Source organism: Alosa sapidissima, chromosome 20 (genome assembly GCF_018492685.1).
Source record: "Alosa sapidissima isolate fAloSap1 chromosome 20, fAloSap1.pri, whole genome shotgun sequence".
Classification (NCBI taxonomy): domain Eukaryota; kingdom Metazoa; phylum Chordata; class Actinopteri; order Clupeiformes; family Clupeidae; genus Alosa; species Alosa sapidissima.
This window is the reverse complement of record NC_055976.1, coordinates 24,887,306-24,913,934: the sequence shown is the minus strand read 5'-3', so window position 1 is coordinate 24,913,934 and position 26,629 is coordinate 24,887,306. Positions and strand designations below refer to the sequence as shown.

Below are 26,629 nucleotides of genomic sequence, written 5' to 3'. Positions count from 1 at the left end.
AGTGTAGCCCATGAATACTGCTCTTTGTGCAAACATGGGACACAGTTGAATGATTGATGTTTAAAAAAAAAAAAAACATCAGACAATATGAAGCAGAGATAGGCCTAATGCCTGAAAATAAAAAGGTGAACACTGCTTTTTAAACATGAAGCACCGATATCAAATTATGAGTAGTGTCTGTCCTGAGATAACCGGCTAAGCCTGTGATCCTTTTATCCCTCCACACAGGAAAAAGTCAGATGTTTTCGTCATAGCCCCTGCAGATGATCTGTATTACCGCTGGGTCTTTGTTATTGCTGCTGCTGTGCTTTACAACTGGTGCCTCCTAGTGGTCAGGTAGAGTAAGGCAAGATCATTTATGGTGCTGCATTCATCCTGCATGGCCTATGCTTTCAACAAACATACAGTATGTTGCAGTACATTCATATGCAATCATTTAAAACCACTAACATAATATTGAACAAAGTTCAATTTAAAAAAATCTAATTCAGAAGTTTTCTAAAAAATAATCTTTTTCATGTTTTCATGTCATTTTGATTGATATAAGGATCATCACTCAGTGGATCCTATGTATATAACATTTATTCTGGCTCTGTATTCAGTCTGATGTATTGTGAGCACATCTTGTGTGATCAGGTGTATCATTCACCCAACACAAGGCATTTAAAAGTGACGTAAATACAACATCTGCTCTCTTTCACTCACTCTCTTTCTCTTATCTCTGGCATGCTCAGCAATGAGAGATGTCTGGGGAAAACACACGCACACACGCATGCACGCATGCACGCACACACGCACACACACACACTCACACACACACACACTGAGTGATCTAATCTGTTTCTCGTGTCTAATTCTGGCTCCCTATTTAGATGATGATTTATGCAAATGCAGGAGAGCTTTTCCAAAGCTTTTACAGTGGCACCCCTTCCTTTCCATTCTCCACTCAGACTGTCCCCTCTCCTGTCACAGGGCCTGCTTTGATCAGCTCCAAACCAACAACTTCATCCTGTGGCTGGTGATGGACTATGTCTCAGATGCCATCTACATACTGGATGTGTGTGTGCGGCTACGCACAGGTACGAAGGCACTAGTGAGGGAGAGTATGGTCTCACGTACCCTCAAGCTTTTCATTTTACCATTATACAAAGACACCGATAGGTGATGAGATCTGGACAGCACCAAGGAGCTATTCTTTTATGTAACAAAATGTCATGCATGTATGGGGCACTTACGCCAAACTACACTGGGTGCAACTGGGCGACTAAAGCATTCTATTTGTGAAGAGAATATTGCAACAATTAGCTTCCACAATCAATGGAACTGGCTACACCACATGTGATAGCGGTGAGCACATTTGAAAACATTAGACCAGTCTTCCAACTATTTTTTAGCTCTGTGGGTGAGCTTCTGTTTCAGTTGCACTCCCAGTGTAAGCTGGCTGTTAGGCTGGGTGTCTCACTAAACAAAGCACTGAGTAGGCCACGAATGTCTTAGAGTAACTTGCAGCGACAAATTATACAGGGCAAATAAATGTGCATAAGGTAGAACTGCGGCAGTTTCATGAAGATAAATGTATAGTATTACATAACTACAATACTGTTGCTCTATAGAGATTGTTATTTTCCCATATGAATTATGACCTTCTTTTTGATCCCAAATGATAGGATTCCTGGAGCAGGGTTTGCTTGTTAAGGACCTCACCAAGCTGAGGGACCGCTATGTGCGCACTATGCAGTTTAAATTGGACGTGGTCTCCATCCTTCCAACAGACCTGGCGTATATCGCATTGGGGATCCACACCCCTCTCCTTCGCTTCAACCGGCTGGCGCGATTCTCGCGCATGTTTGAGTTCTTCGACCGCACTGAGACACGCACAAATTACCCCAACATGTTCCGCATCTGCAATCTGGTGCTCTACATCCTGGTCATCATCCACTGGAATGCCTGCATCTACTTTGCCATCTCGAAGTCGCTGGGCTTCGGGTCAGACCAGTGGGTGTACCCAAACATCTCAGACCCAGAGTTTGGGACCCTGACTCGGTGTTACGTCTACTGTCTCTACTGGTCCACCCTGACACTCACGACCATCGGTGAGATGCCGGCCCCAGTCCGCGATGAGGAGTACCTTTTTGTCGTCTTTGATTTCCTCGTAGGGGTTCTTATATTTGCCACGATTGTCGGTAACGTTGGCTCCATGATCTCCAACATGAACGCCACGCGAGCAGAGTTCCAGGCGCGCATCGACGCAATCAAGCATTACATGCAGTTCCGCAAGGTCAGCAAGGAGCTCGAGGCCCGTGTCATCAAGTGGTTCGACTACTTGTGGACCAATAAGAAGACTGTGGATGAGCAGGAGGTGCTGAAAAATCTGCCCAACAAGCTGCGGGCCGAGATCGCCATCAACGTGCACCTGGACACACTGAAGAAGGTGCGCATCTTCCAGGATTGTGAAGCGGGCCTGCTAGTCGAGCTGGTCCTCAAGTTGCGGCCCCAGGTCTTCAGCCCGGGGGACTACATCTGCCGCAAGGGCGACATCGGCAAAGAGATGTACATCATCAAAGAGGGACGTCTGGCGGTGGTGGCAGACGATGGCATGACACAGTATGCCCTCCTGACCTCTGGCAGCTGCTTCGGCGAAATCAGCATCCTCAACATCCGCGGGAGCAAGATGGGCAACCGCAGGACGGCCAACATCCGCAGCATCGGTTACTCTGACCTCTTCTGTCTGTCCAAGGACGACCTGATGGAGGCCGTCATGGAGTACCCCGACGCCAAGAAGGTCCTGGAGGAGCGCGGCCGCGAGATCCTGCAGAAGGAAGGCCTGCTGGAGGAGCTGAGTGGGGGTCTGGGCGCGGAGGAGGTGGAGGAGAAGGTGGAGCGTCTGGAGGCGGCACTGGACACGCTGCAGACACGCTTCGCCCGGCTCCACAGCGAGTACACGGCCACGCAGCAGCGGCTGAAGCAGAGGCTGACCGTGCTCGAGCGGCAGCTGCGTTACATGGGCAGTGGCTTCCTCTCGGACGGCAACGAAAGCACGCTTGACGGAGACGGAACACACAGCGAAGTTAACATTCACCTCTGAATTGACTCAGTGCTAATGATTGGGTACGAGTGGACATTTTCACAGCTTTTCACTAACTCAGGCCTTAACTTTTTGGTGTATCCACACTTTTCCCCATGTTGTTGATGGACTGTGGTTCTGTACACCTCAAAACAAAAAACAAATTCACGTTTAATGTTTTACTATTCTCCTCTGAGAATGGGCAGAACAATGTTATATGACTAGCAAATTCCTCTCTGAATGGAACAATCTCTTTTTTGGGAATGTTTTAGCAAAACACTTGGGAATGTTTTAGCAAAAGACTGGATAAGATGTTCATATTTTAAATTTGCACTCTTGTATAAAATGTATATGTGTGCATATGATTTAAACAATAAAAATGAATCAGCCAGCCTGAAGATAATGAATGGCTAGCAAAGACCGTTTTTTTGTAAACACACTTGAATCTGTAGGCTTACTGCTCTACTCTGTCTGCTCTAGCCAGCCTTGTGCCTGACTGATACTTTTTATTAAAATGCTTTGTCTTCTCTGTGTTTGCTCTGCCTGATCACAAGAGATGTCAGACAGTGTAGGCTAACATCTACTGCTATGGCATAGGCTTTTATGTCATGTAGGCGGTGTAGCTATGCAGGTCAAGGATGTACCACTTCTAGTTAAGGTAGGCACAGGAATTAGACTTTAAACAACAAACACTGGTAGTGACATACCCTGGAAATCCAGGGTCTGGATTTTCCAGGCTAGTAGGCCTAGTAACTAAAGTCAATTTCTTGCTCTGAGAAGTAGTGGAGGGATGGTGGGATAGTTAGATAGGGGTTCAATTTGCAGCTGCCACCATTGTGTGCTTGAACAAGGTATGCTACTTCACCTCAGTTGCTCTGGGGACACTGGGCCTTGTAATAACAATTAACATGTGAGTCTCTGGATGAAAGTCTGTCAGCATATTCATAAGTAGCTAAATAATATAATAATTATGTGACAATGACATGAAAAGGTAAGAGCCGAAAGTTTGGCTATAGGCCTATTTAGCCTACATCCGGAGGGTTTACAACCCTAAAAGAGAAGGTTGAAGAAACCATAAGTTGTTGCAGAACAAAAATGGCTTGATATGAAAACATATTTTGTTTAGTGTAGATGCCAGATGCTTTGTTTGGTAGCCTACAGGTAGGTCTATTTGTGAATGCAGAGCTGCATAAGATGGAGCACATTTTGTGGTTAAAGTGCAAAAAGTATGATGTGATATGATACATTTAATTTATATTCAGCTTATTGCAAAATGTAAGAAAATAAAACATAGAAAAACAATGTTGTTGATGACGTGCATAAATCCTTTTCAGTGACCCATATATGACAGATACATATACTCACATAAATATACTTCCAAAATATGTATCGATATCCATTGTAGGCTGCGGGCAGAGCCCGTTCTATAGAAAGTCTAAATTTTGGACAGGCAACTTTCTAAACCAGCGTACTGAGGTCTTCCCATGTCCGGAGTCGCAGATGTGATGACTTCATTGCCGCGCTATATTTGAGAGGAATGGAAACACTTTTTTACTCTATCTGAAAAGGTAGATATCTTGAAAAAGACTAAAGTTGTCTTGTTTTGGAAGATACTGGTCAATTTGTCGACTTGGTGGTGTAAAGAATGATTGATTTGGAGGGCGACGTACGCTATCAAATATTAGTTATTCTCACGGCTGAGTAACGCATGCTTAGCATAGCTTGACGTTGTATGCTAGTAAGATATATTAAAATGGCTAGCATACCAGTATGCCTTTCTATCTGGATACGCTGGTTAGTTCTAGGTTTTGTAGATGAATGTCATTAGGGATATTTTCACTCATTGGCCAAAATAATAATGCCATTGCTTGTTTGGCTAGCTACAGCTAGCTAGTAGTAACTGAGAAGCTATCTAGGCTAATGTTATCCTGTTAGTTTGTGAAAGGTATTAGCTAGACTTGCCAATGCCAATAGTTAAACAAATATGTAATTGAATGCAGTACAGGAATAAGTTTGTAACATTTGTGAAATCACAGTACGCTGCCCTAGGCCTGTCAGCAAGTTTGACACTGGTCTCATGAGAGATGGATTTCGAATGTCTTCCGCTAGATTTGGATGTAGTAATTTCTGTCTATTTTACTTTACCATGTAGAGTTCTAGCATGTTACGTTTCGTTGTTATATTCGCATGATGAAGCATGGTGTTCTATGTCAAAGAGACCGTTCTTTTGTCACGTTGTTTCCAAAAGCTAAAGATATTTTCGTGACAGCGCTACTTTAATGTGATTGATTAATTCCGTACATTTTGTCATCAGATACCAACATGGCTTTCAACTTCGGGGGTGGCGGAGGCGGATTCACTTTCGGAACCCCTAAAACAACCGGTGCAGCCGCTCCGCTCGCCACTGGCTTCGGCCTCCAGACCAGTGCCCCAGCCAGCGGAGGATTCACATTCGGGACTCCCACGCAGCCTCAGGCCCAACCGCAACACCAACTTCAACCCCAACACCAACACCAACACCAACCACAGACCTCTGCACCTCAACTCACCAGCCTCCTGACACAGCCCACCCCAGGGAATGGCGGCACTGCAGCCACAGGAGGGTTCTCCTTTGGTACCCCCGCACAGGCCAGCACAACTGGAGGAGGATTTTCATTTGGGGGTGGCTCAGGACTTCTTGGGTGTGTGTGCCAGTACTTGCATGGTCAAATAGTTCAAAGTAGTGCATGAATAAAAGCGAGTATTGTCAGTTTGCAAACTGTTGCAAACTCAACAGTACTGATATATTTCCACAGCTATAAAAACAATGCTAACTTGTTTTTAACATTGAAATAATGTTGTGTGTTCGGTTTTGACTTTGATGTGTGCGTATGTGCCAATCCCCCTCGTAGTGCATCTACTCCAAAACTTGGCCTAAGCCTGCCAACGGCCTCCCAGCCTGCCACCACGGGTGTGTCCCTGGGTGGTCTGCCAGCATCCACCGCTGGGTCCGGCTTCTCCTTCGGAGGGCTCGCCACCCAGACCATGGCCCCCGCTGCTCAGACCATGGCCCAACAACAGCCCCTGGCTGCGGCCCAGCAACCCCCCGCGGGGTTCAGCTTCGGCGCTCCCAAGATCCAGGCCACCACAGCTGCTCCTGCTCAGGGCACTCCCTCTCTGATGCTGGGGGGAGCCACAGGTAGGCCTGCGTTCACAAGCTCTATTTCTGTGGATGATTCTGTGTCCATATTAATCTATAGAAGTCTTAAGTAATTGCCTGCTCATACGACCTATGCTCATTGTTGAATTGAGGATGGTTGTAAACATTCTTAAAAATGTAAATGTTCTTTGTGCAATTTTGTATGTTAAATTGCACAAAGACAGACACCTTGACCTGAAGCCACATCCCTTATAACATGTCTACCTGCCTCTGTCTGTCTGTCTCTCTGCCTGTCTGCATGTCTCTCTACCTCTGTCTCTCTGCCTGTCTGCATGTCTCTCTACCTCTGTCTGTCTGTCTCTCTCTCTCTCTCTCTCTGCCTCTCTTTGTCTGTCTGCTTCTGTCTCTCTGCCTGTCTCTCTCTGCCTCTCTCTGTCTGTCTCTCTGCCTGTCTGCATGTCTCTCTACCTCTGTCTGTCTGTCTCTCTCTCTCTGCCTCTCTCTGTCTGTCTGCTTCTGTCTCTCTGCTTACGCCTCTGTCTCTCTCTCTCTCTGTCTCTGCATGTCTCTCTGCCTGTCAGGTCTTACTCTTGGTGGTGCTGCACCAGCTGCCACAGCTGCAGCTCCAGCAGCCACAACCCAAGGAGGAGGATTCCCCTTCGGGATCAAACCCGCAGGTATTCAGTGGACTCCATTACAAGACTTTACTTTACTAAGAATAAGTTCACAGATAGATATGACACAGCCATACTTTAAATGGTTATTAGAAAAGGAAACGGATTTGATCTGTTTGTAGAAATTATTATTGTTTTTTTCTTCTTTGTTTAAATTCTTTACTTTTAACAGTTTTTATTGTGTTGTTTAACTACAGATTAACTGCTGGGTAGTTAAAGTAATTGGCTGAACCTCCATAATTGATAATGCAATATAATCAATATTGTCATTACGTGTAGGGTTGTTGCTAAGTTTCATGAGGCTCGTGTGATTCCAATTGTTTGTTCATTATGAATAGTAGATAGATAGATAGATATACTTTATTGATCCCTAGGGGAAATTCAAGACATAGTGCATGTTTGTTTATGACAAATGATGCATGTCTTGTGGTGATCTGTATTGTCCCCCCACTGCAGCTACTCCAGCCCCTGTTGCTTCCTCAGCTGCTGCCATCAGTCTGGCCACTAGCCTGGCCGCGCCAGCTTCCGGGGCCTCCCTCTTCGCCACCCCCATCGCATCCGCTCCCGCTACAGGCTTTTCATGTGAGCCTCAAAGCCTTGTTACCGTATCAGTCTCCGCACCGCTACTGTTATTAGCATTGCTACTTCAAGCAATACTGGTTCTGGCACAGTTACCAATGTTAATGCTGTAGAGTATGAGAAGAGATCAAGTAATGGGTTCATTGGAGAGTTTAAGAGAAAGTTTGTAAAGATCTAAGCTGAAGTTGATTTCAGTTGTAAATAAATAAAAGTTTATTTTGTGTAGATTCCTTGTTAATGGTAGTTTGATGTGTTGTAACTGCCACATTAGCATTCCAATATTACTAGTATTTACCCCAGTGCCATGAAGGCAGTGTGTATTAAAAAGGCATGTTTTTTTTTTTTTGTTTTGTTTTTTTTTTAAAAACAATTTTTTTTTTTATGTTACCAGTGGGAGCTGTGACGACGTCTGCAGCCCCTCCGGCCTCCACCGCAGCCAGCATGGGCACGGGACTGACCCTCAAACTGGGCGCTGCTGCCGCCGCCACCACCGCTGCTGCTGCCACAGGTGCCCACTAAATCTCCACCCACTATAGTGAGAAACCTTTACTGATAAGGGCCACGCAGGAGTCCACATCAGTCTAAACGTAGTTTCTGATTAGGTTAAACACTGGGGGGCAGTTTCCTGAACGTAGGTTAACCCCTGAATGCCTGTAAATGTTTTTTCTTCAGCGGAGATTTTCATTGAAATTCTAGGCTCTAGGTATAACTAGGCTGAATCCATGTAAGGAAAACTGGTCCTGGGAGATTAATCAGTTGGAATTATGATTAACATTGGTCTCTCAAAGGGCCTAATTTTGTGTTTATGTACAAAAGTAGGTCTTTTACACAATATTCCTAAAATCCGAATTGTGCCAGTCTACTCTCCTGCCTCTTATTGGGCCAATTTTAGTATGGTGGCGTTATTTGTGTGTGTGTGTGTGTGTGTGCGCGCGTTCCTTCTCAGCCACCCTCACCTCAGCAGCCCCCTCAGGCTTTGCTCTCGGTCTAAAGCCAACAGCCTCCGCAGCTCCGCAGCTTGGAACGACGGTCACCACGGCAGCTCTGACGACAGTTGCAGCTCCAGTGAGGTAAAAAAATTCCTCTCACTTCCCTTCTTTTTCTCATCATTGTTTTTTTTTTTTATTCTGTCCACAAATCAGTCACCTCAATTTTTATTTATCCTTATGTACTGAGCAGTTATCATGAATCACTGCATAATATAACCCGAATTCCGAAAAGGTTGGGACTCTTTATAAGATGTGAATAAAAAAAAAAAAAAAGAATGCTATGACCTTACCTGTTCACCTGTTTGTGTGCAGCACGGCCCCTGTGATGACGTATGCCCAGCTGGAGGGCCTGATCAATAAGTGGAGCTCCGAGCTGGAAGACCAGGAGCGTCACTTCCTCCAGCAGGCTACGCAGGTTAACGCCTGGGACCGCATGCTGGTGGAGAACGGAGAGAGAGTGAGTGGAATGATAATCACTCTGCTACACAGTGTGTGTGTGTGTGTGTACTTGGGAGGGTTCTGTTTATCTGAGGGTGTTTGTGTGTGTGTGTGTGTGTGCCTGAGGGTAAATGGGATCAGACTCTTGCCTTGGTCTGAGATAGTCGGTCTCTTTCAATTTTCTGTTTGTGCTGTATAGATTTTTTTTTTTCTGTTTTATAGATACAGTGTATTGATTCAAGTAAAGTTTCAAAGAGATTCTAGGTGTGTTTTTTGTTTTTTTATGTATTTTTTGCTTAAACCAGATGGGCTGTATTTGGCCTCATTTACGTCTGACAGCAAGCGCCATAACTTGTATAAGAATTGATTCCTGGAATACTACAGCTTTTTCATAGTTTTTTTTTTTGATACAAGTCAAGTTCAGAGCAATTTTTCTTTGATAAAATCCTAATTTATTCTACCCTTGAACTCTCTTTGTTCTATGATAGATCACATCTCTGCACAAAGACATGGAGAAGGTGAAACTGGATCAGAGGAGGTGTGCTTTACTCTTTAACTGTCTGAATGCTTTCTGCTAAATGAATCACGTGAAGTAGACAACTGCAGCCTAGAAAGAATGTGTGGAATAGATTGAGCCGAAACCCCATGCCCATAGATGGCCATTGAGTACTTAACTATTAGAGCAACTATGAGCTCCCAAAAATGAGGGGAATTTCAGATATTCACAAAAGCATCGTAATGTCAGGTTTATAGGGTTAGCAGGTATAATTCCAGAACACATTGATTGACATAATTAGGGTGTCTATGGGGATTGTGCCAGGGAGTAACTCCAGTGGAAACCTCTCTTCTCAGGCTGGACCAGGAGCTAGATTTCATCCTCTCCCAGCAGAAGGAGCTAGAGGACCTGTTGGGTCCCCTGGAGGAGTCTGTGAAGGAACAGAGCGGAACCATCTACATGCAGAACGCAGATGAGGAACGGGAGAGAACGTAGGTGTACCCCCCTCTTATTTACAACAACAGTTCAAGTTCAGCAAAGCTACTCCTTTACCAAATGGGCGGCCTTTTTTGTTGTGAAAGTTTGCCGTCTTTGAACACCTTGGCTTGTTCTCATTAGGAAAATACACCTATTTCTTAATATTTCTGAAAACCGAAACAATCAGCCACAAGATGGAAGGCTCGTAAAATCCATGATCATGACTTAATGAGTATCGTCAAATGATCATATGACGTAGTGACGTATAACATAACCAAATAGCATGAGGTGTCCTGTGGTGTTATATGTAATGGCCACCAACTTAATAAGTTCCATTGGTGCTGAGTTTTCCTCTGGCATTGATCATACTTCTGGAAAAGCCCATTCTCAGCAGCTGTTACACATCTACAGGGCAGAATATGTACTTTTGTGTTGCCTAGGTTTGCTTGTGAGTGTATATCTTTACTGTATTGACTGAGACTGGTTATATCTCCTTGCAGGTACAAACTGGCAGAGAATGTGGACGCCCAGCTGAAAAGGATGTCCCAGGACCTGAAGGAAATCATTGAACATCTCAACACCTCCAGCGGACCTGGGGAATCCACCGACCCAGTGAGTACATGACCTTTGCTTCAAGCGTCGGAGTGGACTAATATAGGATGAATATGTACTATTTTTAGGAAACTGATTGCCATAGTGCCATGTTGTTTTATCCTTTTAGTTAATGTGGCTACATGACATGATTTTTTTTTTTTTTTAGATAAGCCTCTGTTGAATAATACTCTCAAGTGTTTAGGTGCCTGAAGTATTTAATCGACTGTCTCATGTTTGAGAAAGTTAATAAAGGCTATGCCACTGCAGTTAAACACTTGTAAACATACAGAAAAAAGAAAACTGCATGTTAACTGGCATTCATTGGCTCTGGTCAAGGTCACTGGCTCAACTGAGACATTCTTCTGTTTCAGCTCCAGCAGATTTGCAAAATCCTGAATGCACACATGGACTCCCTCCAGTGGGTGGAGCAGAACTCAGGTTGGTACTACCATTTGTTCCCTCACTCCCCGGAGACATCAATCTGCTCTCATGTTGAATTCCTTGTTGATGTCTTGTTGTTTTGATTGAATTGATAGAGGCTTGTCGTTAACTAAGCTTGCCAACACTTATACTGCCTTCAAGCTGACCGTAAACTCGGAGGACCCAGCTTTAAAAAAAATCCAGACCTGAAAAAAGTGTGTTCGTGAGAAGAGCTCAGAAAGCAAATACAGGAAATGCATAAATAAGTTACAACTGCTTACTGTGGTTGAGCAAGAAGGAAAATGTCTCGGGCAAGTGTTTCTATCAATAGTGTTAATTTAGTGATAAATTACCTTGCTATTTGTAATGAGGGTGAGATTCGCCTCTTGTGGTGTTGCCCTGGTTGGAGAATATGGTAGTGACGTCAAGTTGGGTACCTCGGGGCACAAGAGTTCTACACAAGTCTCCGAGCATAAAATCCGATCTAACTTTGCGTTCAAGTAATTTTTCCTCTATCGGAGGTCCGAATTTCCGAATATCCGATGTGGCACGAAGCCGCCATTAATGTTGTTAACAAAGCTTTTCAACACTTCCTCTTTGTTCTTCTTACAGTCTTACTACAGCGACGGGTGGAGGAAGTATCAAAGTTGTGTGAAAGTCGAAGCAAAGAGCAAGAGAAGAGTTTTCGTCTTAATTTCCAGTAATTTTGTTTTTCTGACCATGCATAGTGGTAGCTGTTAAAATCTGATTTGTTTTGCTCTTTCTTTTTCTGTTTAGGAAAAAAAAAGCTTTCATTTGCTTGTATGAATTATGTTATAATAAAAGATTACATTTTTAACCAATTGAATTTTTGGATTTTCTTCTTGATCATTTTGGGCAGTTTTCTGAAAACAAAAGAAGGCAATTGTAGAGATATCCTCCTGGGAACCAAGAAAAAAAAGTGTCCAACAATTTCTTTTTTGTTGTGATTTCCTTTCTATTTAGGATTAAAAAAAACATCTTACAATTTTTATTTTTTAAAAATGTATTTTTATTTTAAATTTTATAGCATGTCTCCTGTGGTGGACAAAAGGCCCGTTTTAGTATGAAAAGGTAGCCATGAAAATAGACAAAAATGGACAAATTATGCTTTTAGTGGTATTAAATTAAGGGTAAACTTAGCCAAATATAAGGGAAAAGGTTATTTATCCTTCTAGACTACTTTATTTGTTTTTCTGGATTGTTCATTTCATTTTCATGTTTTTCTTTCATCTGCGATGATTCATTTTTTAGTCTTACTCGCTATCTTCTTGAGGCACAGGTTCATAGTCCTCATCTCTGTTTCACTCACTCATCACCTGAGAGCTCCAAAACTGACCCCCCCCCCCCCATTCATCCTATACAAATGATCTCCTAAATTTCCCAAAAAATCAAAATATTTTGGTCCTGGTGTCCATTATAATGGACATTCATAAAGTCACTATTATTTCAAAATGTAATTCAAAATTAATCATATGATTCCTTACATTTTCATTAACAAGACCATATATTGCCATCATAATGAATGCTTAATAAGAAGACACTATTTGACTTATCTCTCCTCCCATAAAATGTGCTTGTTTTGATGTCAACCATTTTTGAGAACAAGAAAGGAGGTTCCCAGCAACCCAGCCAATCACATGATATATCATTAGAAAGCCCAGGATGTCCTCTTTAAAAGACCACAGGAATTAATAGAATAGCTCAAAGGGGTATGCATCTAGAACTTATGTCCACTACAGAGGACATAGGTCTATGGATTCGGTCTCAGGAGGATTTTTAATGTACAGAGGACATAGGTCTATGGATTCGGTCTCAGGAGGATTTTTAATGTGTTCTGAATAATGGAGGGAATGGAAGTTTAACAGTTGGATTAGTTCAATGCAATTAAATGACTAGACTTTGTTTAGATGAAGCACCACCCCCTCAGCCCCCGCCCTCTAGAGCATTGCAGGTGGTTCATCCCCAATGTTAAAACAAGACTATGCACACATGTCATAAGTCGAGTAATAATGAACTCCTGTTTAACGGAGTTTCATCCATAGACTAAAAAATAAAATCATCCCACAATCACACCAGAAGAGGCCACTGTTTTCAACGGGGACAAAATGGCTAAAGCTGTACTTTTTAATGCTCTGCTTCTAGTGGTTTTTGTTTTTTTCCTAGCAATCAAAAGGATCACTCACATTGACCAAGTGCTTCACAGTGAACTAGAGACTGAGAACTGTATACAGTACAAGATGTCATAAACTGATCATATGTAGGCTAGAGGTGAAATTTTTTTGATTTACATCCCGTCCTATGGAAGCTGATTCAGATTTAGAATGACTACTACTGTAACCTCTTGCACCAATGATATTTTGGTACATACCGTAATTGACCACATGTATGGTGTCACTGTCATCCATTTGTGGGCTTTGAGCTGGCGAATATCATTTGAGATATGATGGTGAAAACAGTGGACGCACGCAGTAGACTTTTTTCTTTTACTATGAGTAGACATGGAATAACAAGACCGAATCTCGTGACAACTCTAGGAAGTATCTTGGACGTGAATAAAACAAACAGAAATTCACCCAACTAGGTTAGGCCATCAAAGCACCGATTTTTGCACCAATACATTTTATAAAGTAACGGTGTTCATGATTTTTCTCCACCTATGAGAGGTCAATGAATTAATTGACCATTCAGAATGCAAGAAGTTGTCAGAGATCTGACCAATGGGATAGCAAGGGGGATTTCAGCAGGATGCGCCATTTTAGTGCGTCTGTAGCCATCCGGTAAGATGGCGCCATTGCTTTGTCTTCTGTGAGACGATCCAATATTAATTTTTTTCTCGAGTTAAGACTTGTTTTTGATACTCGGGATTTTCTACAGTTGAAGAAATCCCTTTGTTACCCCTTGATTTGAGACGTACAAGAAATGACTACAGACATCAAAAGGTATGTGTGCAACTCGTTGACGATGGTTTGCTTAGCTAGCTGACTAGCTAGTTAGCATGGCGCCTCGCTTTTCTTTTACATTAATGGAGGCAGAGCTAGTAAGCTAAGCTAACGAAGCTACCGGTGTCAGACACAGCCGGCGTATTTCCCTCTGCTGCAATCGCACGGTTACTGTGGTTATCCTTTGATGAAACTCATGCAATATCAAATGCAGATGTACATGCAGTTTACACTGTACTTTCTTAGATTGCTGATTTAATGAAAGTGTTGGTATTGCTGCGTCTAAAGAAAAGTGCTTGCACCTTACAATCTAGTTGCTAATTTTTGCTAGAGGGGAGGCAGACGCATGCATTGCGATGCATGTCTGTGTCTGGATGTCTGCATGCATGCACAAAGAGTGATTGTTAAGGCTTTGCATATCCTGTATATGAAGCTGCCAACTTCATAGCTCATAAGTATTCTCTGACGGAGGAAGTTGCCTTTTGTTTCTGGTTGGAGCTTTCCAACATCAACATCAGGTTGGCTAGCCAGTAACATTAACAAAGATGTTAACAGTTAGCTTGCTAACATAAACAAAGACCAGCATCAGCTGTGTTTCGGTAATGTCAAGAACAGAAAGTGATAGTTTTCAGCAGATCCTCTTTTGTTTATTTGCGAGACACGAAACGCCAATTTCCGTTACATTCCGATCATCTTTCTCCTCAGGTGTTTTGATAGGCTAGCTAGCTTAGATAGCAGCTAATGGAAGATGAGTGTCGTGATTACCTAGTGATGACGCAGAATGTCCATAAACACGAGGACGCACAACCGCGTGAAGTGCTTGTGTTGACTAGTTACGTTTCCCCCTTCAAGTTCCTGTGCACGCCTCGCTTATGTTCCATGAGGTTTTTCATGAGTCTCGGGAAATACGATCCACGAATCCAAATAACCATTGTGAAGGATAGAATGAACAAAAGCTAGGAAGGAATAATATGCATTGTTTATTGGGGTTACTAGACAGACGTTAATAATTTATTCCAGCCTATTAAATGCACTATAAAAATGGATGACTATACTGTCCTGCATACTATTAAAACGAAGCCAAAGCTTTCTTTTGCTGCTTTAAATGTTATAATGCATAAAATAGCATAAAAAGCAAACATTTTAGAAATAATATTCATTTATTTGGTGATGCATTACTGAAGAAACGGGCGTAACCCGACGGTATAGCCTAAATGGTCAGGCATTGAATGAGCATAGTCCATGTCTAAGAGACCAATATAGAACTTGTCAATGTCTTTGGTACACGTCGACCATCATGGTCACTTTTGACATGGCCATAACGCATGCATTTAACCCTTGAACAGTATCCATGGTAGTTCCAGCAAGCTGAATACATTGGTGACAAAACTCCATGAGTACATGAGTTATTCTGCAGAAGAGGATATTAATGATGCCCAAACGTCTGGTGAGTGTCTTAGGGTTTGATGTACTGGGGATTGTCACTGTTTACTGGTGCCTGGTTTACTGGTGCCCGCTTCTTTTGGTGGGCAAAAGGCTATACCGTAGAGGCACCCTGGCGTGAATCAGCCCAGAGCCTTGAGCTCTTTTGGTTGGTTTCAGGCACACCAAACTGTAGTTTGTAGTTAAGTTGACGTTAAGCCCATATGAACATGTGCACATCTAGTATTGGCATTGGAAATAGGTTGTTGTGGTGAATTTGATTTTGTGAATGTGTCCCAGCACCATTGTTTCTTTCTCCCACCTCCCTTGTATTTAAATCTGTGACTTGCAAAGGCATTTTCCCTCCTCGAGTAGAAGCCATCATGTCTGGTTTGTGAGTTTTTCACTTGCACGTTGCAAATTAACTGGCATTTTGATTGATTTATTATATAAATCCTTTTAAAATTAAATTTCCTTTGTGATCCTTGTGTTTCCTATTGTCCGGGTCCATCCAGATAATCTTAGTAAACAGTACATGTATAATAATAAGTATAGCCCTGTTTACACAGAATACATACGGTTTTAAAATGTGTCCTTGGCAGTCGAATCACATGTGAACAGTGCAAAAAGTGTAAAGAACCACCCAGGCTATATACAATGTGATTTGACACTCAAACCAGTTGTAGAGGTGGTTTGGGGCCTCTTTTTTGTGGTGTACGTGGATGGCCCTATTAGCAGACTTGGGCTGTAATGAAATCTGAGCACAGGTGGTCAGCAATGTCAGTCCCTGTAGTCTACACCTTGTAGCTGCATGATGGACTTGTAGCTCAGAGGGCTACTTGTGATCTGATCGCCCCATATGATGCATTTGAAAAACAGATATAAACATGGCCTACTCGTCCTTAACAGAGTGAGTGAAAAGTGCCTTTGTGAATGTCCCAAAGTGCTGTATTGTCAGTATTTCTGCTCAGAACTTACTCAGTGAACATGTTTTGTGTTTTATAGGTAATATGGCCTCTACAGAATCAAACACAACTGACCAAATCATGGAAGAGGTATGATATAATGGTTTTGTAACTATAGAATGTGAAATGGGTTCTAGTTCCACGTTGATTTTACAATAGGCTTGATATTAATAAAATAATAAAACAGGAGAAGGAAACGGGACTGTTTAGAATCAAAGTAGCGGGTTTATTCTCAGGTCCAATTAGGGACGTTAGCATCTGAGGGAAACAAAACAAATAGCAGATTACCCTTTGAGGTTCGTCACAATTTAGCCTACAGTAAAAAGTAACATGTTTAGTTTGATTCCATCTGAAGACAGTTTTGGGAAATTTTGGTCTTTCTTGGAGGAATATTACATTTCAAGGAATCCTCTTAAAAAACATGATTTCATTCATTATTTTTTTTGTATTCCTGGGTTTTTAATTTGTTTTATTTATTTATGCAGCCATTGAAGTTCTATATAGTATTTGTCAGCATAAGACAAATTTTTGCCACATGTTTTTGTATATGAATCCACATATTTTGAGCAAAAAAACACTACAACAAAGATCCTTCAAACTTATGTTGTGATATTGACCTAATTCGTTGTATTCACTCTCATTGGATAAAAAAAGTGTGTCATGCTTTATGTCTTTGTGCCAGTGAGCTTGTGACCTTGAGGAAGGTCTCAAAGACCTATTTTAGAGTGTGGTGTTTTCTGTCCTGTAAAATGGAGTCATATTAACCCCTAGTGTGCCAGAGGAACATTCTGAATAAGACTTGGTTTCTGCCCTGTAAAATGGAGCTGTGTTAACTCTTGATGTGCCAGAGAGGCCTGATGAATTTCAAATGATGAATTTCTTTGGGGTTTTTGCAATTCATCCACTTTGTGTTCATGCAGCCTGGGAGCTCCACAGAGACAGCAAAGCCTTCCTCTTCAAGACCTAAGAGGTGAGCCTTCCCCCCCCTGGATATTTACATTGTCATTAGATGATGGATTCATTACATTGCCTTGTTTATATTCTTTTGAAGTAGTTTTCGTAGACAACAAAAATAATCCATAATAATTATTCATAATTATTAATTATAGTTCATAATTATTTTCTCTGGGTTCTTCGTGTTTTTTTTTTGTTAGGAAACCCACTACTGTGACCAAGCACACTGGCCTAGATCAGTCTGACGACTCGGAGCAGAGTGATCAGGAGGAAAACCCCTCTGACAGCAACACAGAAATGACCAGTTTACCAAAAGGTATGGCTCTTTATCTTTCTGTTTAAATGCTATATATGAAAAAGAAAACAAAACTAGCCATTGAGATGGATGCAATAAACCTTGAATTAACAGCACCATCAAATTTATTACTGGAATATGAAGGTGTCAGTTATTTATTTATTTATATTTTTATATATCTATCTATTTATTTTATGTATTGAGGCCAGTATGAGATCTTTGATGGTAAATCCTTCCAATGCAGCAACATTTTTTGAAGTGTTTTTTTCCTTTCCCCTCAGGCACTGTAGTGGTCAACCCTGAACCTGTAGATGATGAATCTAAAGATGATTTTACAGGCCCAGAGTTCAAAAGCCGAAGCGCGAAGAGTAGAGGAGAGGTCCAAAGGAAACTTGTGGGAAATGGTGTGTTTAAATACACTCAGCACAGATTAAATGTTTGTGTGAACAGATAAATATAAGATATTATGTAGCATGTTATTTAGTAGTCTTGTCTCAGGTTTAGGAGTTGGTGTTGTGCAATCACTTCCAGTGTTTCCACGGCAATTTGTTTTTCAAATCCAAATGCTCTCCACTTGGTATATGTTTGTGTATATTTTTCTATTTTTTTTTTTTTTTTGCTTTTCAGAAGTTTCACTTCATGAAAGAGTGAATTGCACAGCTTGCGGTCAGCAAGTCAATCCTTATCAGAGGGATTCAGTCCTGGAGCATCCCATTTTAAAAGTTCTTATCTGCAAGGTAAGCACATACAATGTAAGCAGAAGATTACCGAATGTAGTTTTCTATTTTATTTTGTGTTTTTATGCATTTCATCTGAATTGTTTTCAGTCATGTTACAAATACTACATGAGTGATGACATCAGCAAAGATGCCGATGGTATGGATGAACAGTGCCGGTAAGAAAATATACTCTTATGCTCTTAATATGGTGTTATATAGATGCTATACACAGATAATATTTGTGCTGTGATCTGTTACTCTGAAGATGATTATCAATGTATTGTCCCTTTGTCTTCAGATGGTGTGCTGAAGGAGGAAACCTGATCTGTTGTGACTATTGCAGTAATGCCTTCTGCAAAAAGTGCATCTTACGCAACCTTGGCCGAAAAGAGTTGTCTGGGATAATGGACGAGAGCAGCAAGTGGTACTGCTTTGTCTGTAGCCCTCAACCCATAATTGAGTTGTCCTCGGCCTGCTGCAAGATCATGCAGAAACTTGAGCAATTGTGGCGTCGTCGGGAACACAAGCCAAAATTGGGCAAGTCGGAGCGCAAGCGAGATAAAGCCGCCCTCAATGGGAAGGAGCACCATTCAGAGAGTTCTGGAACCTTGACGTTCTCCCCCAAATGCCTACAGATTCCAAAAGAACTGGTTAAAAAGACGAAAAAGCTCATAGAGACTACGACAGGCTTGAACAACACGTTTGTACAGTTCATTCAGCAGGCCTCCAAAGACAAAGGGGCCAAACCAATGTTACGGTACCGCCATCTCAAAGCTTTTAAGTCTGTGCTGGCTGACCTGAAGATGGCTCATGCCACCCTGGAGGAGGCCTTGGAGGTGGAGTTCAGAGAGCTAGAGCTCCAGAACAGGGCAGAGGGCACAGTGGGTCACCCCTTATTTGAGCACCAAACACCAGCTAAAGCGGAGCCCGTTGAGCTGGCTGGGGCTGATGAGGTCCAGAATGATGAGGTCCAGAATGATGAGGTTCAGAATGATGAGGTCCAGAATGACGAGGCCATAGATGGGTCTGATGGCGAGGAGGACACCGCAGATTATATGGCCGCAGATGATGACGTGGAGATGAAAGACAGCCCCATTCCTTCACCCTCTGAACAGCTCTTTAATAAGAGCAAGGTTAGGAAGGTGAGCACGCTCAGGGAAAAGGAGGAGGATGATGACGAAGTCAAGCTGGATGGAGACTGTGGCGTAGAGGAGGATGGGAATATGCTGGACGGAGACACGACAGAGCTTGACCGGGCGATTCTCTCGGCTACGCCCTCTATCCCTGATGAACTGTTCCAGATGGTTGAGAGTCTCGCAGACTCCACCAAGCTTGCTGCTGCTGATGAGGCCAGAGAGGCCAAAGTTGCCGTATCCTCACCTTCTTCGCCTGAAGAATCCCAACCCTTAGAGCCAGACGAGGCTGGAGAAAAGTCCTCCGGGGCTCAGAAAAGGATCGCTACCCTAGGCAAAAAAAAGCTTGTGGTGAAGCTAACCCCCATGCCTCTCCGAGTCAGTTTGAAAGCTGAGACAGTCAGCGAGAACAAGGTCGAACGTGTCTCTCCGGATGATTGCCCCAAGAGCCGCCGATCCTCCAGAGTCAAGACGACGCCCCTACGCAAACCCTCCGAAAGCAAGAATAAGGGTAAAAGCAACGGCAAGCAGGACGCAGACAAGAGGGTAAAGGTGGAGACCACAAAGACCTCCAGTGACCAGGAGGAAGGGGCAGCAGCTAAGGTGTCGTCCACCCAAATGGATTCTGACTCGGATGAGGTCCCTTTAATCCTTAGTGAGAGGGCAGCCCTGGAAGCCAGCTCGGGAGATGAGGTAGCATCTTCTGGAAAGAAGGTTAAAAGGGAGTGCCGCAGTAACACAGTGGCACAGTCCTCAGAGAGGAGGTCAACCAAGCGCAAGCTTAACTTGAAGTCCACCTCTTCTGAGTCTGACCAAGAATCGGGAACCAAGAAGAGTACGACCAAGAGTGCAGGCAAGAAAACAAAGACTGCCGACTCAGACTCTGAAAACTTCGACTCTGATCTGGAGAAAGAAATGAAAAGCCTGGGTAAGCTTGGCACAGGCAAGAAAGGACTTAGTAAGGTGAAACAGAAAAGCAAAGAGTCCCCTGAGAAGTCTGCCAAAACTAAGAAAAGGTCCTTCGAACGCACACGCCATACCAGGAGAGGCAAGGCCAGTGCCAACCAATCACCTTCCTCCAGTGAAAATGAGGAAGACAAAGCAGAGGACTCTGGTGAGGACAGCGACGACAAGCAAAAGATTCGGCCCCTTACGGACTCAGTGATGCCCGGCGTAGAGGCATTCCAGCAGTCGTCAGGTGAATCTCATCCCCGGCAAATCAAGAGGGTTTCCTTCCATGAATTCGTGAACAGTTGCGATAGGGAATAAATTAAGGCAGCTACCTCGGTACAGGTTTAGGGACCACACTTAGACTATTTTCTGTGATTGTTTCTTGCGCAGGGGATGAAGGTGGCGTCAAAGGTGAACCCTCTCAGATGCCTGAGGATGATGACGATGACCCAGAGAATAGGTATGGCCCCAAGACAGAGATAGATTGTATTATACTTTAGTCCATGCACAACTCCATCTTAATGTCTGGACTCAACAAAAACATTTTATATAGGGCTTGTTGGTGCAGAGAACCAAGCCTCTTTGTTGATACCTCATTGATATGTTAGCAGGGAGAATGAGAATTTATATGTGGCCTAAATGTGTTCTGTTGTAAAGACTTTGCAATGTCACACTTCATTTGTTTCATTTAAAAAAGAATGTTTTTGTATTTGTTTTTGTTTGAGACAAAGAGGTATGCTTTAGTTTATTCAATCTTTTGGTTAATTGTTTTTGCTTCTCTTGTTTCCAACTAACGGAAATATTTTAAAGTCTTGCTTTTAGCATTGTCAGGTTTTTTGTGAGTGTAGCGTTAACTTGCACAGCCACTCCTCTTACCTGTTTGGCTCCGAGCTGAATCATTCAATAAATGAATGCTTCATTCCCATCATTGTTCTGTCTCACATCTTTCATTGGCCAAGCTGCAAACCCGTAGATTAGTCGCTCATTTCTTTGCATGCTTTAGTGCCCCATCAAGCATGACTAAAAATAAGAATACTAGTCAGATCTGATGACCTCCCCAAGCCATGCCAGTTTGTGCATACTAGTGGTGCAGTTTTCAACATGTCTAGCTACAAGCTCACCTTATGCTTCAGTGAAGATGGAATGGTGTGATTATATAAAAACAAAAACAAATTGTAGTGTTTAATGAGCTGGGATAGGATATGGATAGCATGCAGTAGCCTGAAAAGTTGTGGGTTCAATTCCCGGCTTCCATTGTTGTGCCCTTGAGCAAGGCACTTTGCCCCAAGTTGTTTTGGGGGCAATGTAGTCCCTTGTATTTAGGGTTGCAAAAAGGCGGAACATTTCCGGAAACTTTTCATGGGAAGTTTAGGTGGGGAAGTTGGAAACCTTCATGGAATTAAAGAAAATGATGGGAGTTAATGGGAATTTACGGGAATTAACTGAGAATTTTGGGTAATTCATACAAACCACTTCATATACAAACATAAATATAAACATTTTGTTTTATAATAAGCAATATGATTTGTTTGTTGTTATTTTTGCTTAGCTTAGCATATGAAGCTAGCTAGCATGCTAGCGGGAATCTCATTCTCTACCTACTTACTAGCATGCTAATCTAACCGTTAGCACTGTCTATTGTTTCCAGTCTGTTTTTTACTAGCAGCTAACATTTGCTAGCCAAGACTGCCGTGAACACTGGCTGAAGTTGACTTGTTACAAAAATGTGTAATGAACATGTGTAATCCTCGGTTGGCCAGCCAAATCAAATTGCTAGCAGCAAGCTAGCAACACAGCAACCACTGAACTGCCAAGATAGCCCACACCACGCCATTCAACAACAAAGTCTGATTGGTTGGAACGTTGACTGACTGTCGCTTTGTCCAGTCAGAATCCCAAAAATTGGTAACAAATCAAATAATTATAAAACATAATGGCACAACATATGAAGAGTTCAGATGCAAAACCCTCTAAATCCGTCTGACCACTTTTCTTTTAAATGAGCATTTAAATTCAGGCTCCTATAGGTTTTTGCCTATAAATCGATATTTCAGACCAGGAAGAGAGTGGTATTTAGTGGGTTTAGAAGTTAAATTATTTGATTAGCGTATACTATGTGTGGAGAGCATCCCCTCACCATCTTTATCTCATTTTTGACATAGGTGGCATTTAGAGGCTTTTGCATCTGAACCCTTCATATCACCCCAAACTTCATAGATTATGATTATTTATGAAGCGTCAAACTATATCAGACCAGCAATATGACCATATGGTTATTAACGAGCCCATTAGAGCGTATGCAAAATTCCGTACTCCCATTTGAATGAGGACAAAAGTGAGGACAAGCCCGCAACTGTTCGCAAACTTAACCCATTTTCCCACCAGTAATTCCCACATGAGAACATTCACAATGATTTTTTCATTGGGAAAAATGTTTTTCCCATGCGCATTAGCACCGTAGTTTTCCTATATATCTAGTAGCTTATGCTGATTGCTGTGTGCATGCGATTAACCTATGTGCAGGGTAGAAATTTGACTACAGAAATTCAACTACATTTAGGTTCTCTGTTTAGACAAAATCCAATTTATTCCTGTTAATTCTCATGGAAGGTTTCCAACTTCAGTCACTGGATGAAAAGTGTCTGCTAAAGGAATAACATTAAAAAAAATTAGGACTTAGGATTTTGGCTTCATGATTGATTATTTGGAGCCAATAAATATGTAGTGCTTCCCATTGGCTAATTTCAATATTGCAGGAGTTTGGCCAAACAGTGTAGGGTTCCAGTCATTGTGGTCATTAGTTATAAGATGTTTGCAGCTCCGACAATTGCGTTTTCATATTTTGGTGTTCGATCAGAGCACCATGAAACCATTTTTTATTTTTTATTTTTTTATTTTCTGGGCTGAAGTAACTAGTGTATAGAGTATTCTAATGAATGGCAGGGCTAATCTGTCACTCTGGATGTCTATGAAATACCTGCAGATTAAGGGGGCAATAAAGTAAAAGATATGGATGCAGTAATGGATTTCAGTTTGTAGATTTTTGATATTTTAGTGAAACAATGTAGTCATACTGCCTGGACACCATGTAATGTATGGGATTCTTGGCAATGATGCAATCAGAAAAGACATTGATAGGACACTTAGTACATTAGGATGGCTATTTCAGTGATTTATACTGAAGTCGGTCACCCAAGTCAGTCTAAACAAGATGATCATTTTAGAAAATGTATTTACTGCTATCTGACCGTAAATAGGTCAACTAGAGACCCTCAGAGCTATTTGGCCCATGCCACACCCTCTACCAGGTAGACAGACAGACATGGAGGTAATTCAATACAATATGTTGATTAAAAAGTGACTAGTTAAAGGAATGAAAAGCAAATAAATCATTCTTGAATCTATTTTAATTAGTTTGAAGCAATTCTGTCTGCTCCACTTGACATGAAAATCTGTATCAGGGCAAATTGTCCTCTTTTCACGTTGCCAACAAAATATAAACTGACTTTAGAGATCAGAGGTATTGGGAAGATTAAAGGTGGCAAGTGAAGGTTCAGTTCTGTATATTATCAGCAAAGGTATGCAGTGTGATGGTGGGAAGAATCTTTTAAGCCAAGTCCTATTAAAGTCTTTCGTATACAGTTTGTTGTAGAGCTAGTAAACCTGATTGCCTAGCATCACAGAGTACATTGTGGTGATTTATTAAGTTGTGTTATTTAAGAATGTTATTAAGAACATCACAGTGATGTAATTTTCCTTTGATGCCTAGCTATTGGACATAGGACCTTCTGGCCCAGGTTTTGTCTGTGAACCCTTCCCCCTTTAGACTCTAAAGTCACATTAAAACTGCTGCAGTTTCCATTTCCCATGTTTTCACAGAGCAGGAATATATAGTGTGTGTGTGTGTGTGTATGTGTTGGAGTACAATTCCTTGTAGAAGATCAGGCAGCTAAATATGTAGTGGTGCTGGAACACTTTCTTAGAGAAGGCTGAATGTCTGCATAAATCTGATCTGAAACTCTGGATCTTCCTCTAAATCACGCTGATGTTGGTGAGCTGTCTTGCATGACCCACTGCTCCAGGTTCTGTGACTACATTTCCATCGGATTAAGTCCCTGCCTTTGACATTTCATAACACAAAGCTTCCTCTCCTTTAACCCTTGAGTGGCTTTTCACTCTGCTTAGCTTCACTTCATGGCCAGATAACTTGACATTCTGCTGCAGAATTTCCTGTCTTCCTTTTCTCAAGCCGAACTGAAAGAGCACACTGCAGTTTGTGTTAAGAATTATAGGTTGTGCTGTTAGCCTCTAACGGCTCCTGACATTTTCATGACGTATCTCTCTGCCCCCTCTCAGAATTGCAAAGAAAATGCTGCTTGCACAAATCAAGGCCACTTATTCGTCAGGGGCGGAGAGCTCTTCGGAGAACAGCGACTCCGAGCAGGAGGCTGGAAAGCCGGCCAAGAAGGTCAAGAATGAAAGCGGCGAGGAGAATGGAGAGGATGGTGATAGCTCAGGTACTATGACTGGCCGGTTCCTTTGTGGTGGAACCGTAGCGACGCAACACGGGGAAACAAATAGTCATCAGCACACAAATGCACATGCAAACAAACAGGGTGCTTTACAAATAGGATTGTAATTTACAAAATACTATTCTAATGAAAGGTTATACAGTCAGATATAATTTCCTATATCATTTTGCCATTTTTTGGCTTTTCCAAAGTGAGGTGTTTTGTGGTTGTTTCAGACAAACATGATCTTATCTGTAATGATTATGATTCAATACACTGAGAGTTGGCACTGACTTGATTAAGAGGATCCCCTTTTCTTCTCTCAAATCCTCTTTAAGCCATACACCCATAAGCTGAACACTACTGCCACCTTTGCTTGGCTTTTTGAAAATGTTTGTGTCCTGATATGCCTGTTATTGTTGTCTATTTTTTTTTTTTTTTGTCTCCCAGAGGACAACGAGGACTCTGACACAGACTCTGATGCCGATAAAAAGAAGGGCCGGCGCCATCACCTTCTCCGGCACAAGCTGTCGCTTAGCGAGGGCGAATCAGGCACAGAGAAGTCAGCCAAAGGCGGGAAGAAGGAAAAGGGCAAAAAGAAGAGCAGGAGGAAAGGTCAGAGCTGCTGCACACTATGGCTTTGGTGTTGCTCGGTGTACCGATACTAGAAAGATCGGACGCAAAAAACGTTACGATTTCCGACGTTTTTAGAATCGATACTTCGTTAAAATATTAGTGTTCTGTGTCTATCTGGACTGCTCCAACTCTCCATGCTCCGTGCACGCATCTAGGCAAGTGGGCGTGTCAAGCAGGCAGCTCTGAGTGAGCGTTTGCGCAGCAAACGCCAACACAAGTCCACAAGTTGTGGATAAAACAAAAGGTCGAAGTGAAATCTGGAACTATTTCGGATACATCGCGGAGAGTGAAGGCAAGCCAACAGGTACAAAGAGGCCTGTCTGTAAAATCAAAGTCGTTCAAAAACAAGTAGGCTACACATAGAACTTGGCTAAGCACCTCGCAGACATATCCCAAAATTTTTAAAGAGTTCAAAGAACGACAGGTTAACGAATAGGCTATAGAAAACACCATTACATGATTAGTGCCAAGATCCATGAGACACAATGACTATTTAATATTCAGTCAAGACTACTGCTATTGTTTGTCATGGCATGTAGACTTATGTAGAAGTCGTAGAATGTAGAATTTCTTTCAATAATTATTGCCCAGATGTAGGATTGGCACCCCAAATGCGCTCATTAAAGCCCACACCACCGAAACATGTTGAGTCCTAATAATAATTGCGGCTTACTTTTATGTGGTAGCAAATAATGTTAACTATCAAATAAATAGATGTAATGTAGGAATGCACACAGATATATTGCAACAGTTAATGGTGTAGGCCTATCTGACAAAGACCTGAGTGGTTGTAACATGTTACTACTTATTAAATCACACTGGGAGCAAAGAAGACTATCTTCACTTTTTTTTCCCTTTGTAACTGTCAAAGAAATCCTATAAACACGGGAAGGCCAAGGGTAGCCTACATCAGATGGCCTAAAGATTAGGCCCTTCTGCATAGCATTAAGTGATTTGTATGCTGTAATTTGAAGACTGACCTTGATCTAGCCTACTTTGGCTATTTAGGCAAAACACAATAATGTAAATTAACTATAACAAATAATAAAGGACACACAAACTACTATTTTACTGACTATATAAAAATAATAATTATGTAAGTTTAGAAGTTTAGAACCCAGAATTGACCTGCAAACTACAAAATGCACCAAATTCAACACATGACTACACTTAAAAGAGATTTGCATCCTTTCGTTTCCAGATATTTTAGGAT

General features: G+C 42.1%; 3 protein-coding genes across 8 annotated transcripts in view; all 3 read left to right on the top strand.

The window, feature by feature from the left end:
• cnga2a (cyclic nucleotide gated channel subunit alpha 2a) overlaps positions 1-3,445 on the top strand; it is a 7,868-nt gene extending 4,423 nt beyond the window's left edge. Inside the window, 3 exon segments of the mRNA XM_042073810.1 lie at positions 229-336; positions 973-1,079; positions 1,668-3,445. Of these exon segments, the coding sequence (XP_041929744.1) occupies positions 229-336; positions 973-1,079; positions 1,668-3,085 (1,633 nt within the window). The 3' untranslated portion in view covers positions 3,086-3,445.
• A 1,066-nt stretch (positions 3,446-4,511) lies between these two features.
• Positions 4,512-11,712, top strand: nup62l (nucleoporin 62 like). The gene is made up of 13 exons (XM_042073811.1): positions 4,512-4,632; positions 5,379-5,745; positions 5,956-6,242; positions 6,785-6,880; positions 7,334-7,459; positions 7,848-7,964; positions 8,403-8,526; positions 8,758-8,902; positions 9,372-9,421; positions 9,736-9,870; positions 10,357-10,468; positions 10,822-10,888; positions 11,483-11,712. Exons 2-13 carry the CDS (start codon positions 5,387-5,389, stop codon positions 11,572-11,574), a joined length of 1,710 nt encoding a protein of 569 aa, XP_041929745.1. The 5' UTR covers positions 4,512-4,632; positions 5,379-5,386; the 3' UTR covers positions 11,575-11,712.
• Positions 11,713-13,639: 1,927 nt separating this feature from the next.
• atrx (ATRX chromatin remodeler) overlaps positions 13,640-26,629 on the top strand; it is a 56,129-nt gene continuing 43,139 nt past the window's right edge. For 4 of the 6 annotated variants that reach the window (XM_042073809.1, XM_042073804.1, XM_042073805.1 and 1 more), the window contains exons 1-12: positions 13,641-13,830; positions 15,177-15,277; positions 16,258-16,307; positions 17,138-17,187; positions 17,372-17,487; positions 17,748-17,870; positions 18,094-18,203; positions 18,294-18,361; positions 18,484-20,516; positions 20,660-20,729; positions 24,626-24,786; positions 25,231-25,395. In XM_042073809.1, coding sequence (XP_041929743.1) covers positions 13,811-13,830; positions 15,177-15,277; positions 16,258-16,307; positions 17,138-17,187; positions 17,372-17,487; positions 17,748-17,870; positions 18,094-18,203; positions 18,294-18,361; positions 18,484-20,516; positions 20,660-20,729; positions 24,626-24,786; positions 25,231-25,395 — 3,067 coding nt within the window. In that variant the 5' untranslated portion in view covers positions 13,641-13,810. Of the gene's footprint in view, positions 13,831-15,176; positions 15,278-16,257; positions 16,308-17,137; positions 17,188-17,371; positions 17,488-17,747; positions 17,871-18,093; positions 18,204-18,293; positions 18,362-18,483; positions 20,517-20,659; positions 20,730-24,625; positions 24,787-25,230; positions 25,396-26,629 lie in introns of all 6 variants that reach the window. The other 2 variants (XM_042073808.1, XM_042073806.1) reach the window with 2 other exon arrangements.

Bases quoted from the DNA above. Each gene is read 5' to 3' on its own strand.
- nup62l (XM_042073811.1), top strand. From the start codon at position 5,387: ATGGCTTTCAACTTCGGGGGTGGCGGAGGCGGATTCACTTTCGGAACC. The intron at 6,881-7,333 runs GTATTCAGTGGA...CCCCCACTGCAG, and splicing joins CTTCGGGATCAAACCCGCAG to CTACTCCAGCCCCTGTTGCT. The intron at 9,871-10,356 runs GTAGGTGTACCC...ATCTCCTTGCAG, and splicing joins GATGAGGAACGGGAGAGAAC to GTACAAACTGGCAGAGAATG.